Below are 13,600 nucleotides of genomic sequence, written 5' to 3'. Positions count from 1 at the left end.
TGCTACTTGGGAGGTTGGAGGATGAAGGAGTAGAGGGGAGGGGCTTAGGGATTTATATGATTTCCAGATTATTTTATTTCTGGAGTAGTTTACAGTGTGCCAGTTGTGAGTGTTTCTCGTCCTTCATGTGGGTAGCCGAGAAAAAAACTGTGAGAGCTTCTGATCCACAGGTTAAAGTTCATAGTTAATCTGAAGTTTTCCACAGTCTTACCCTTGCCTGCCTATCCACGCTCCTGTGGCAACCACTCCCCTCCAAATTCCATGTGTGTTATATTCTGTTGTTATGATCCTAAGCTCATAATTTCCTTTTTCATGGAGCAAACAGACTAATAATTTAAGTCTCTGTTTTAGAGAAAGCCTTCCTGATTCTCTTAGGCAAACTTTGGCCTTTCCTTATATTCCCAGTGTGCATTGATTATAGCAATTATTTTATTAAATTTTACTGTTTCTTTGATAGATTGTATCCTCACCCAGCTAATTTCCTTGATGGAGGGGATTGGTCTTTTTTCTTTATATGTCTTTTAAGAAAGCATTTTAATGTTTGAATTACCATTCTGTCTTTGAGTAACCCAATATGGCTTACATCACTTTCTGATAAGACAAAGTTTATTTAAGGTTTAGAAAATATAGGGAGCAAGAAAATAGTTGAAAATGTCTTTCCTAGATCTATTTTAATAGGGAGTTAAAATACATTTTTTAAAACTATGATAAGACAGTCTCTAATGTGTATTCTTTGTTATCAATATCAATGCTTGATATTTATTTAAAAGAAAGATTCAGGGTGCCTGGGTGGTTGGTTAAGCATCTGACTTCGGCTCAGGTCATGATCTTGTGGTTTGTGAGTTCGAGCCCCACGTCGGGCTCTGTGCTGACAGCTCAGAGCCTGGAGCCTGCTTCAGATTCTGTGTCTCCCTCTCTCTCTGCCCCTCCCCTGCTCACACTCTGTCTCTCAAAGATAAAAACCTTAAAAAATAAAAAATAAAGATTCAAGGTACCAAAGGAAATAGAGGCTGATTTAATGGAATTGTTTTAGTTATTTGAATTAACACTTCTTTTTTTTTTTTTAATGTTTATTTATTTATTTTGAGAGAGAGAGAGAGAGAGAGAGAGAGAGAGAGAGAGCGCTCCAGAGGGGCAGAGAGAGAGAGGGAGAGAGAATCCCAAGCAGGCTCTGCACTGTCAGCATGAACCCGATGCAGGGTTCAGTCTCACAAACTATGAGATCACAACCTGAGTTGAAATCAAGAGGCAGACACTCAACTGAGTAAGCCACCCAAGGTGGCCGTAAATTAACATTTCTGTTAAATACCTGAGAATGTTAAGTTTTATTGGGAATTATTGGTAGTCAAAAAATAGATTAGAAATATTGTAAAATTTCATTGTGAATTTCTAGTCTACCAGTTGATTTATACTGTGATTCAGTTTGTGTCTCCTATATGTTTATAGCAAAAAAATGGCAGTTTTTGTACCTATCAATATTATAATCTTACTGCTCTGATATTTAGTGGAGATTTTTCATTAGATTTGAAGAGAATATTAGATCATGGATTGATTCCAGTTTTTTAAAAATTCAGCCCAAATTAAAAAAAAAATCTGACATTCTCCCTCTCAGAGTTCTCAGGGGGAACCTCTTAGGAAGACATTCTGCAAATTTCTTAAGGAATTCTTTATTTGCCAGAGTGTGATAGAAAAAAACTGTCCTTGTAGTCAGCAAGTACATGTAATATTTCAGAGCTTCAGTGTGTGTACAGCATATTATTCTGAAACGACATACTTGGCTTTCTAATGAAAGACTTTTATTATTTCTTCCTTTCTTTTATAGGAATATATTTGTCCCAGATGTGAATCAGGCTTTATTGAAGAAGTGACAGATGATTCCAGGTATTGTACAAGCTCATGAATAAATCAGGCATTCAGTTATCCAAATTACTTTCTTTCAGCGTCTACTGAATGAATAGAAAGAAATTGCTTTTATAACTTAACGCTCTGCTGAGAGAGGGAGGGAAAGAGGGAGGAAAAGTGGCAGGGGGAAGGGTAATAAAAATGGGAAAATTTGGGATGTGATGAGATGAGAGGCACTGTTTCAGATTGTGTGTATGTGGCATTCCTTGGAAACCTCTATATCCGTATCAGAGTAAATCTGGTAAGTGTTCATTTATTTTCTGAGACTTTGGTGTTCCTTTAGATTATTCGGTGGTTTTTAGTGGCCACTCTGTTGCCTGCAGGTGAATTACGTTTCTTTGGTGGGCTGGGGAGCAACTCCTGACAAAGATATCTAATAAGGTAAATAGGCTGTTCCAGCCAGAGAAGCCGAGCTGTTAGTCTGCCTTGAGGAAGCCTTAGCTCCCTGTTCTTACTAAAATCATTGCCGTCAAGCCTATGCCATCTTGTCACTGTAATGTTAATACTTGGGTTTGTAATGCTTGAAATTGGTCTTATTAAAGATCTAAAACCTGTAAAAAGAGAAACTATTTCTGAGTGACAGTATTTTATAGTACATCTTGGTTAATATGAATAAAACTGTAAAAAATAAAAATAGCGTTGATAGGATGATGGCCTTTTTTGGCTAAACATAATGGCACATTTGTTCTTTTGTGGCTATGTGGTTAGACAGTGGCTGGACAAATGAAGAAATACTGACTGGATAAAAAGAACCTGTAATTTGAAGCTTCTTTTAATCTTGGAGTGACTTTGAGGGTTTTAATGGCAGTAAGTAATTCCTTTACTGGAGGTTTTAATGGCAGTAAATAATGTCTTTACTGTTGCTGTTGGCAGACTCTAAAGTTGAAGGTCCCTTCCACAACCAGGAAAAACTACACATTTTACAGTATGTACTATTAGTTTAACTTTATTAACGATTGGCGATTATATGTGTACTTGAACTGGAGCTTCTTGGGGCAGTATATGGCATGAGATCAAGTTTGGTACAAACACTTACATGTTGATCTAATAGCCTTGGTTTTAAATAACATAATACTAGCTCTAAACCTGTGGCGATTAGCATGATAGCAAAAGTAGCAATTTTGTGTGAATGGCATGCTAACTTGGGGTAGCTTTTTATTTGTGCTGTTACAATTGCATCACATACTTACTGCAAACACTTATGCTGTGCATGTGTTAAGTAAGGAGCATATTGGTTGTTGGGAAGCAATTAATTGGCTTATTTTTTTTTTTTTTTCTAAATTTTCTAAGTAGTAACCTTGGTTTCTTTAGCCCTGTATACAAAGTACGGTTCTAAGTGCAGATGGTGATCAACTGCAGGATGAATCTTTTTTTTAGCAGGGAACTATGAATTTTATGGATCCTGCTTTCACTTGACTTAGTTCTTTTATTTGTGCCTTTGTAGGTCAGAGGTTATCTTGTGCAAGTGCTATTGGTAGCAAATACTCAGATGAAAGATTATGTCTTTTAAAAGATCAGTATTTTACTTATTTATTCTTTAAATGTTTGTTTATTTTGAGAGAGCGTGTGCCTTGGTGCGTGCAAGCAGGGGAGGGGCAGAGAGGGAGAGAGAGGATTCCAAGTAGGCTCCATGTGCTGAGCTGGACGTGGAGCTTCATCTTACAACCGTGAGATCATGGTTATGATCTGAGCTGAGATCAAGAGTCTTAACTGACTGAGCCACCTAGGTGCCCCTGAAAGATCAGTGTTTTAAATGGTTGAAGAAACCTTTTTCTCAGAATCAGTATTTTAGAGCTAGCATGATATTCCCTTTTATGAAGTTCCTAAACATTTGCTGATTTATTTGCATACTTAGCAATTACAGTGTAAGTAGCGGATGGTAAAAATTAATGAGAAGAGGTCCTTACATGTAGGTACTGGATAATGGGCTCCAGATGCTACTAGACATTCGTCAGAGCGGCATTTGTAACATTTGTGAGAACATTTCTCAGGAGATGTGGTTGTCCCTTCTCTATGATTAGCCCTGTCACTCTTAAAATATGGAGGAATTTTAAGGAAAGGGAATGCTGAGGGAGTTTCAAGGGGAGCAGAACTATAAAAAAATAGAGTTGATAGCTTTAATTACCAAGGATATTTGAATCTCTGAAACCGGATAGTAAAGGCAGGAAAGAGCCCTGGAGGCCTATCTAGGCTTGAGCAATAAAATGGGTAGATGGTGGTAGTTGAATTATTTACGTAATTTAGCATAAATGTACTAGTATTTCTGGGCTTGTTCTACATTTGAAATGTTTTTGTAAAAGTGTTTTTAACTTCTGAAATAAATTTAAGTGTTAAATGGTTTCTAATTAGAGAATAAGGCCTGAGCATGGCTACATAGGGGATGGCATTAGCTTTACTTTTTCACTTTTGGTTCTAGGCTAACCAGGGTGTGTTTGTTTACTCAGTGAGCTGAGCTCAGTGCCTGGATTGGCGTTCTGAAACTGAAAGCTACTGTAGTTTGTGGACTTGGATCATTGGAGTGACTGTGTACATGTTTGTAGGCTTGTGTCTCTTGAAATAAAAGTGGTATCTAGCAGTTCTTCTGATTCTTTTATCCCTTTCTGCCCCACAAAGTGTTGGCCATTTTCCTCTCTCTCTCTTTTTTTTTTTTGCAAATTTCATGGGACAGTGGGATCTGATATTTCTCCCTAATCTTTAGGAGTAGTTATTTTGTTTCCACATTCAATTTTAACTCAGCTTTTATTTGCAGGTTATCAACATAAGATACAGCGTTTCAGGTTTTCAAAAATGATGAGTGCTCTGTATAATGTCTGACACACAGTAAACACTTTACATATATTTGTGGTATTAATACAGTCTTTACCCTCTGAATTTATATTTATGAAAGGAGGGAAGGATTAGAAATGGATGAGACAAATACTAGATATTTATAAAAAGGTAGAATTTTTAGAATCAAAGTCAAAGTGCAGAGGGGTGTGGAAGATCCTTCTTTGGTTGGTGAGCTCAGAAAAGACTTCATGAAGGAGGTAGCATTTGAGATGGGCCCTGAAGGATGTATAGGATAATCAAAGAATAGGGAAGACTGTCAGAAGGAGAAAAAATGTTTATTGAGTTCTTTTATAATGTGCTAAATATCGTACCAGACCCCTTGCAGTACTATATTTAATCATTCCCAAATAGTCTTACATGTTGTGTTCATCTGGTGGTTGAATGATTTTTTAGTGAAACGTTTCGAGAATCTTGTTTTAGTTCTTCGCCTCTTTGAGAATAAATGTTTTTCTTCTCTTGCTGGGTCAAATTTGAATTGCATTGCTGGCTGTGGGTCCTTCTTCCCACTCTGTGGTGGCCCCTGTTTTCAATTTTTCACTTGATTTATGCTTGATTTTGTAGTTTGTTACAATGTTTTTCATAGATTAAGCCACAAGCCAGTTCTTCATAATTTCCTTCGTAGGTGTCACGTTGGGATGAGTTATTTTTCCTTATTGGGCTTTGTTCTCATTGTACCATTCTATATTTAGCTTCTGGGAGGGAAGCTCGTTCCTAGGAATAGAACCGGTACTCATTCCTTTTTCTCTTCAGTTTTGTAGGTGGTGGCAGCAGCCGGATAGACAATAGCACATCAACACACTTTGCAGAGGTAAGTTTTCCTTTGGCTGTAGGGATTCTGTAGGGAGTGGGTGGGTGTTAAAATCTTGATGGATTTTCACTTCCCAATGCAGCAAAACATCAGAGTCTATAAGAAAGATGTGTGCAAGAGTAGCCCTCAGGAAGATACTTGTGTTTTAGTAGTTCGGCCTTTGGCATGTTACTTTTGGTAAACCCTTGATGAAGAGAGAGAAACCTCCTTCATCTGTGCTGTTTTAAACCTGGTGGTGTGAGAAAAAAAGCTGTGTTGTTTGTGAAACAACAGTGCTGTATACTCTGCTTTGGTGATGTGACAGCCCAGTAAAGAGCAGGCAGAATGAGTTGTAATTGAAGTCACAACGAGGCACAATCTTCAACTGTACACAGAAGTACTGCTTTTTAGAGGTTGCCTCTAATCAACGTGGTGGTTTGGTGTGATTGGAATTAGGGGGCCAGATGAAGAATACTGTATTTACTTGCCTCCAGATCTCAAGGTGGACCTATAATTAATTTATGGTTCTTTATAGAATGTAGTGTCCATATTTTTGGGGACAACTGTGATTTGAAAATAACGCATTAGTCTGCATCTTGGAAGACCATTTTACATTAAATTCTTTTTCACTTTATTCATTGGCTTAAAATTCCTTGTTTGTTTGCTTTTGATCATTTTAACCATTTTTAAGTGTATAGGTAAGTGGTGTTAAATGCTCTTTGTTTTTAATAATTTAGAGACTGTAGCGCATAAGGAACAGACCATCTGTCTCAGCCTACAAGAAACACCGGTTTGCTTTTGCTTCTATTGCCACACAACTTGGTTGGCTTTAGAAAGCTAACAGATGCTAAAAGAAAAAAAGTTAAATCCCATAATCAGAATTTTTTGTGTGTATTTCAGGATCACATTAGCCTTTTCCAGAGATAGCTGAGCTAGCTGCATTAGAGAGCTAGCACAATTTTTTGATATTTATTTGTGTGTAAATTAAAGCTGTTAGCCGTGCATTGGAAAATTGGTGTTCAATAAGAAGCCCATAAAACCCTAAGCTTCTCTCCTTTATCCTCTGAAATTTCTCTTAAGACCTGTAGTCCCCCAGATTTTTATGTTGTAGAATTACAGTCAAGAAGCTTGATGAAATGTTTGAGTAAAAGTCCTGTTTTACTAAGGGTATTTTCTTTTACTTATGGTCTGTGTACTTCTTAATATCCAGTCTTAAGGTTTTTGGTTAACTCTGAAGTACCTTAGTACATGGGCTGATTAGCGTGTGCTTTAAAACATTTCATGTCTTTGAACACCCATTTTTATTTTCTTGTTTTGATGGATTAAAAAACATTATTTAAAATTTAGTATGCTTGCCAGGCCTGGAAGCCTTTCTGATTTTCGTATGTTTTTCCCTATGTGTGCTATTCCTGCTAACACAGATTGTCACTTACTGATTATACATATGCTGAAGAAACTTCATCTGATTTTCTTTAAATGTTAGTTCTCTTAGGAAATGGAAAAACTTCAGTCTGTCAGTTTTGTAGATATGACTCACCAGGAGGAGATGCATTAAGAAGAAAAATAAATATAGGTAGTCAGTTTCCTAACTTTAGTAATGCTAAATCTGTCATTGATGGCATGAGCTATCCTTCAGGTGTTAAAGTAATTTTGCTGAGTCATACAGCCCGTGGCTTCATGTCCCTTAGGGTTGTAGCAAGGGCAGGATTATGCCCAATTTTCCCTCTGTAGAACTCTCTGGTCATCATGCTTGAATATGTCAGTTTTCTCCTTTTTGAATTAGAAAATAGAAAAAAATCTCTTTTTATAATGTTATAGAAATTGCCAGGGATTTAAATCAATCAGCTTAAAAAGGATGTATTGAATGTTTTATAAATAGCAATCTGCTGGAAGTAGGGGCAAGAAGCAAGTGTCATGGTTGCCTTGCTTGCCAGGAACTTATAATTTAGTTGGGGAACAAGTACAAACACATATGAAGCAAATAAGAAAACAAAGAGTATACAGAGTGTGATAAGCTTATTGTGGGGTGTATGTAACAAGCACAGGAGAAGGGAGAGATTGGGGGGCTGCAGTCTCTAGCAGGAAAGGTCAGACAACATAGTAGTATGTCTGGAACAAGATTGCCTCAGCTTCATCCTGGGTTGAGCTGGTATGTAACTGGTATGTAACCTGGGCAAAATTACTTAGGGTCTCTCAGTGCCTCGTTTCCTCGCCTGTCAATTGGGGATAACATCTACCTCACAGGGATTAAATGAATTAATACATGCTAGATGTGCAGGCCAATGTGCCCGCCACGCATGAGTGAAGGAAGGTAAAATTCCTTCATAGAGAAGTTAAAACAGGGTAGATGGTATTTAAAAAGCGATGAGGTGAGAAAAATTATCTCAAAATAGTATTCATAAATTGTAGGGTTTTATACTCTTGTCCCTGGATAAAAAACGTAGAAAATTATAAATAGCAACCAAAGTTTTTTTCCTTTTCCAGATTTTAGTTGATATTTCAGCAAAAACTTATGCTCAATTTTGTTCTGTTTTTCTTCAGCCAGAGTTGCTTGTACAAAGAAAGACAGAGGCTATTTTCTATAATTAGCCTTTACTAATAGCTGACTTCTTAAAATACTAGATATATTAGAAGAGACTTAGTCCAAGCAAAACTTTCAACAAGATCGGTATTGATTTTTTTTTTTTTTTTAATTGAGTGGATCTGGGGTGGGGAAGACAGAAAGAGGGTAAAGATGGAGTGAGGGTGGGAGGAGGGTTGCCAGTTAAATGGGAGCTTTGTTTGAGTATTGCGTGAAGGTCAGTAGAGAATGAACCTAAAAATGTTGCTAGCAGTTTGGAGAGAGGAAGGACATTGCCGTACTGAGGTTCCTGGTGGTAACCTGGGGAATTGAGCCCATGGCTACATGAGGGTTTCATTGATTACTTGAAAGCTGACCATGACCTGGTACCAGTGAGACATCTGATCTGAGAGTCTCAGCTTACCTAAACAGATCACTTCAGTGCAAGAGTGGCTGTGACTGCTGCCTCGGATTAGCAGAAAATAAGATAGATGGCTTCCTGGAAACAGAACTCCCAGGTACACACAAGAGGGTGGGGTGCTCTGAGCATTCTGATTTATATTTATTTGAATAAAATTTCTTTTGGTACATGATGTGGCATTATAACGACAATTAAGAGGTATTAAAAAACATCTGGAGTGCCGCTATTCCAAGAGCTCCTTTTTTCCATACATTTCCTTTCAGGTTTTATCTTGAGGCATAGGCACCGAAAGATTCTATAATAACATTAAGAAGATTTTTAAAAAAATAAAAAATCTCCTGTATTCTCATCACCTTATTTTAGCTTTATTTCTTTGCATAATATCTTACATTTTTCACATGCATGCTTTATAACTGTTTTCAGAGGCATTCACAGAGTATTTCTGCTTTTTAAAATTTATTTAGGATCACGTCAAAAATCTTTTTTGTCTCTTTGTAGTTAAAAGAATTACATATTTTGAGATTATATTATCTCACATCTACCCTGTATTTATTAAACTATTACCTTGTGTTAAACATGTCTGGTTATATGTGATGGTTGATCATTGATTGTATCTTTTCCCTTAATCTCTGAGTCTAGAACACCTTGCGAAATAAACCACAGAAGCCAGACAGATGGAAATACAAATTTAGTCTTATTCAGCCATATTGGAGAACATAATTGATCCGTGGCCAAGTTGACATCCTTAGTTTACATAGGATGACTAACCTAAGAATTAGAGGTTGCAGAACAGGCATTCATATTCAGAACCATTCCTTCTGCATTTTTATAGCGTCCTAAAATGTGAACTCCATCCATTGGAGAAATGAATCAGCCAATGTTAGGCTCTTGCCACTCACCAGTAAGATACATCACTCCTCTGGTAGAGAAGAATAATGAAGGATGAGTGAAGGGGTCAGAGATGGAAATGGGAGATCTGATTCTTCCCTCTTCACTTTTGGGTTCAGTAATTTAAGCCTGAAATTAGCAGGGGTGTAGGAGTAGTGACTGTGGCAGCTGGGGGAGAAGATTAGTGATATGTGAGATAAGTTTCGCTTTTACCTCCATGAAGAAAGACTCTCCAATACCAACTTATGTTCTTTGTGTGTGCTCTTGGGACCTGTGGAGAAGGCTCCGAAATAATAAAAAACAGTGTAGAATTAAATTACATTGAACTAAATAAAATTGTCAATATTCTATTTCTGACCTACAGAAATGGCAATTTTAAATGATTCAACCTAGTAAAAAAGGAGTTAGCCATCCTTCTCCAGGTTAACCATCCTTTACCTGTTTGCTCCTAGTCTCAGCCAGAGGGCTTGCACTCACTTGACCAGTAGAATTTGGGTTCTTTGAGCAGTTGCAGCCTGGATTGAATCTTAAAGTTTGAATTAATTCAACCAGATCTTTCCATGTGTCACTTTTTAGTGTGAAGACGTAAAGCTCATTTCATGGTACCTGCTTCACATCCAGTCAGTTTGGAAATGTCAAGTAAAGCTCCTGAGCTTTTCAGTAGTTGTTCAAAAAAGAACTTTCGATAATTCAGTGCTTACTCAGTTCACACCCATAACACTGTTGTCAAACAAAGACTACAAACTTAATGGTAACTGAAGGAAGAAGGGTAAAATAACATATTCTTGGTGTCAGCCTTGCCAGTTTTCTGTTCAGTGTGTGCCAGTTGCCCAGAGTCCATGGCCTATAAATTTAAAGTCATTTGGGAGGAGGGGCCTTTCCAGAGATTATTTATGACAGTGTTTATATTACTGGGGGATAGGGGATTGTACATCATAATTTTTCTTTATGAATAGTATTTGAGTTCTGTATTTTAGTAAAATTTAGGAATTTGTCATGGTTGCAACCATAGTCTTCAGATTTCTTTTTGAGGGCCTTTTTCTTGCCCAGCCAGTGTATTACAGACCTCTGAATCTCCATTTACTATTTTTTAAAAAAGTTTATTTATTTTGAAAGAGAATCCTAAGCAGCTCCATGCTGTCAGCACAAAGCCTAGTGTGGGGCTTGATCCCATGAACCATGAGATCATGACCTGAGCCGAAACCCAAAGAGTTGGGACATTCAACTGACGGAGACACCCAGGTGTCCCAAATTTCCATTCACTTATTTTTTTTATTTTTTTAATGTTTATTCTTGAAAGAGAGACAGAGTGTGAGTGGGGGAGGGTCAGGGAGAGAGGGAGATGCAGAATCCCAAGCAGGCTCCAGGCTCTGAGCTGTCAGCACAGAACCCGACGCGGGGCTCGAACCCACAAACTGTGAGATCATGACCTAAGCTGAAGTCGGACACTTAACTGACTGAGCCACCCAGGTGCCCCGTCCATTTACTTTTAAACCTTATATTCCACACACCCCTGAGTTGATTTGAGGTTGAGCACACTTTTTTTACTTTTCTTTCTGCTCCTCGTAATTACTGCTCCTTGTAATTATTCTAATGTTTCTTCTTCTTCTTTTTTAATGTTTACTTATTTTTGAGAGAGAGTGTGCATATGGGAGAGCACAAGTTGGGGAGGGGCAGAGAGAGAGAGGGAGAGAGAGAGAATCCCAAGCAGGCTCTGAGCTGTCAGTGCAAAGCCTGACAGCGGGCTTGATCCCACAAACCACGAGATCATGACCTGAGCTGAAATCAAGAGTCCTTGCTTAACCAGCTGAGTCACCCACGTGCCCTGTTTATTATTCTTTTTTTTTTGTTGTTGTTGTTGTTTATTCTTAAAAAAAAAACTATTCTGGGGCGCCTGGGTGGCGCAGTCGGTTAAGCGTCCGACTTCAGCCAGGTCACGATCTCGCGATCCGTGAGTTCGAGCCCCGCGTCGGGCTCTGGGCTGATGGCTCAGAGCCTGGAGCCTGTTTCCGATTCTGTGTCTCCCTCTCTCTCTGCCCTTCCCCCGTTCATGCTCTGTCTCTCTCTGTCCCAAAAATAAATAAACGTTGAAAAAAAAAATTAAAAAAAAAAAAACTATTCTAATTTTTCCTTGATTTATTGAACAAATCTCTTTCCTGGAGACAGACCTTTTAAAGTATAGGTCTTTAAATTGTCCTCTTAGCTTTGAGGTTTGCAATAATTTTATTCATCCTTCCATTTACTTCTAAGTAGAAGCTTTATTTCCATGATAAGTGAGATCCCTGTACTTCTTTGCCTACTTGCTAATAACAGTTATTACCTTTCTCAGGATGAATATATAGTTTAGGTTTCTAATACCTAAAAACCATGAGTCGGGAAAAACTATGGACATATCCCCTCATGAACATGAACATAGATGTGAAAATTCTAAACAAAATTTTAGCAAATAGAACCCAACACTATGAGAAGGATTAGACATCATACTCAAATGGGATTTATTTCAGTTCAGGAATACAAGGCTAGTTCATAATTTGAATGTTAGTTCAGCATTTGAAAATCAACATAATTCACCATAGTAAGACTATCATACAGTCATCTTAATGGATGCAAATAAAGCATTTGACAAAATCTAACATCAGTTTTAAAAAAATATTTATTTTGAGAGAAAGTAAGCGTCTGAGTGGGGGAGGGGCAGAGAGGGAGAGAGAGAGGAGGAAAGGAGAGGAGAAGAGAGGGAGAAACCCAAGCGGGCTCTGCACCATCAGGGTGGAGCCCGACACGGGGCTTGATCCCATTAACTGTGAGATCATGATCTGAGCCAAAATCAAAAGTTGGACACTCAACCAACTGGGCCACCCAGATGCTCACTAACATTAATTTTTGATAAAAACTCTCAGCAAACTAAAATAGATGGTAATTTCCTTAATCTGACAAAGAGCATCTAATAAAATCCTACAACTAACGTCATAATTAATGGTGAAACAAAGTGTTTTCTAGCTAAGATCAGGAACAAGACCAGGATGTCTTCCCTCATCACCTGTGTTCAGTGTTGTTTTGGAGGTTCTAGCCAGTGTAATAAGTTAAGATAGATAGAGAGATACACACACACATATAAATGGCATCCACATTGGAAGTGAAGACATATTGACATGGTCTTTTATGTTGGAAACCTGATGGAATCTATAAGAAAGCCCTTGTTAGAGGTAGTGGATGTAGCAAGGTTGCAGGATATAAGAAAAACAAAAATCAAATATATTTTTACATATTAGCAACAGTTGGTAATTGAAGTTAAAAAATAATTTACTATTGTATACAAATATTAAATATTTTAAGTTTCAGAAAGATGTCTAAGATCTGAACATGGAGAACTATAACATGTTACTTAGAGAAATTGAAGAACACCAGTGGAGAAATATGTACCACTCATGGATCAACTTAATATTGTTGGGATGTCATTTATAATTCAGTATAATTCTAGTGAAGATCCCAGTCAGCTTTTTTATGGGAATTGACAAGCAAAGGGGTGCCTGGGTGGCTCAGTCAGTTAAGTGTTCGACTTTAGCTCAGGTCATGATCTCACAGCTTGTGGGTTCGAGCCCTGTGTTGGGCTCTGTGCTGACAGCTCAGAGCCTGGGAGCCTGCTTTGGATTCTGTGTCTCCCTCTCTCTGCCCCTCCCCCACTCATGCTCTCTTTGTCTCTCTCTCTCAAAAATAAACATTAAAAGTATTTTTTAAAAAAATTGACAAGCAGATTCTAAATTCACATGGAAATGCAAATATGTAGAATAGCTAAAACTTTGAAAAAGAAGAAAAAAGTTGGAGGATCAATACTACCTGATTTCAAAATTTATTATAAAGCTACAGTAATCATGACAGTGGTATTGTCATGAAGACAGATAGATCAGAAGAACAGAGTATCCAGAGTCTAGAAACAGACATACACTATGGACAACTGATTTTGACAAAGGAACAAAGGCAATTCAGGAGAAAAAGGATAGCCTTTCAAATATATTGTAATAATGGTTTCAGGAATAGAATTTGGTGATTCATCACTTACATATAACACCCAGTGCTCATCCCAACAAGTGTCCTCCTTAATGCCCCTTTGCCCCTTTAGCCCATTCCCCCCACCCAACACCCCTCCAGCAACCCTCAGCTTGTTCTCTATATTTAAAAGCCTCTTATGGTTTATCTCCCTCTCTGTTTTTATATT

At 37.8% G+C, this 13,600-nt stretch overlaps 1 protein-coding gene across 2 annotated transcripts in view; it reads left to right on the top strand.

Moving 5' to 3' along the window:
* Nucleotides 1-13,600, top strand: part of RNF115 (ring finger protein 115) — an 84,144-nt gene that overhangs the window by 25,430 nt on the left and 45,114 nt on the right. The window contains exons 2-4 of one of the 2 annotated variants that reach the window (XM_045478929.1): nt 1,823-1,881; nt 2,776-2,827; nt 5,482-5,539. In XM_045478929.1, the coding sequence (XP_045334885.1) occupies nt 1,872-1,881; nt 2,776-2,827; nt 5,482-5,539 (120 nt within the window). In that variant the 5' untranslated portion in view covers nt 1,823-1,871. The remainder of the gene's footprint in view (nt 1-1,822; nt 1,882-2,775; nt 2,828-5,481; nt 5,540-13,600) is intronic. The other variant, XM_045478927.1, reaches the window with a different exon arrangement.

Source organism: Leopardus geoffroyi, chromosome C1 (genome assembly GCF_018350155.1).
Source record: "Leopardus geoffroyi isolate Oge1 chromosome C1, O.geoffroyi_Oge1_pat1.0, whole genome shotgun sequence".
Lineage (NCBI taxonomy): Eukaryota > Metazoa > Chordata > Mammalia > Carnivora > Felidae > Leopardus > Leopardus geoffroyi.
The sequence above is the reverse complement of the archived record's forward strand: the minus strand, read 5'-3'. Positions and strand labels throughout refer to the sequence as shown.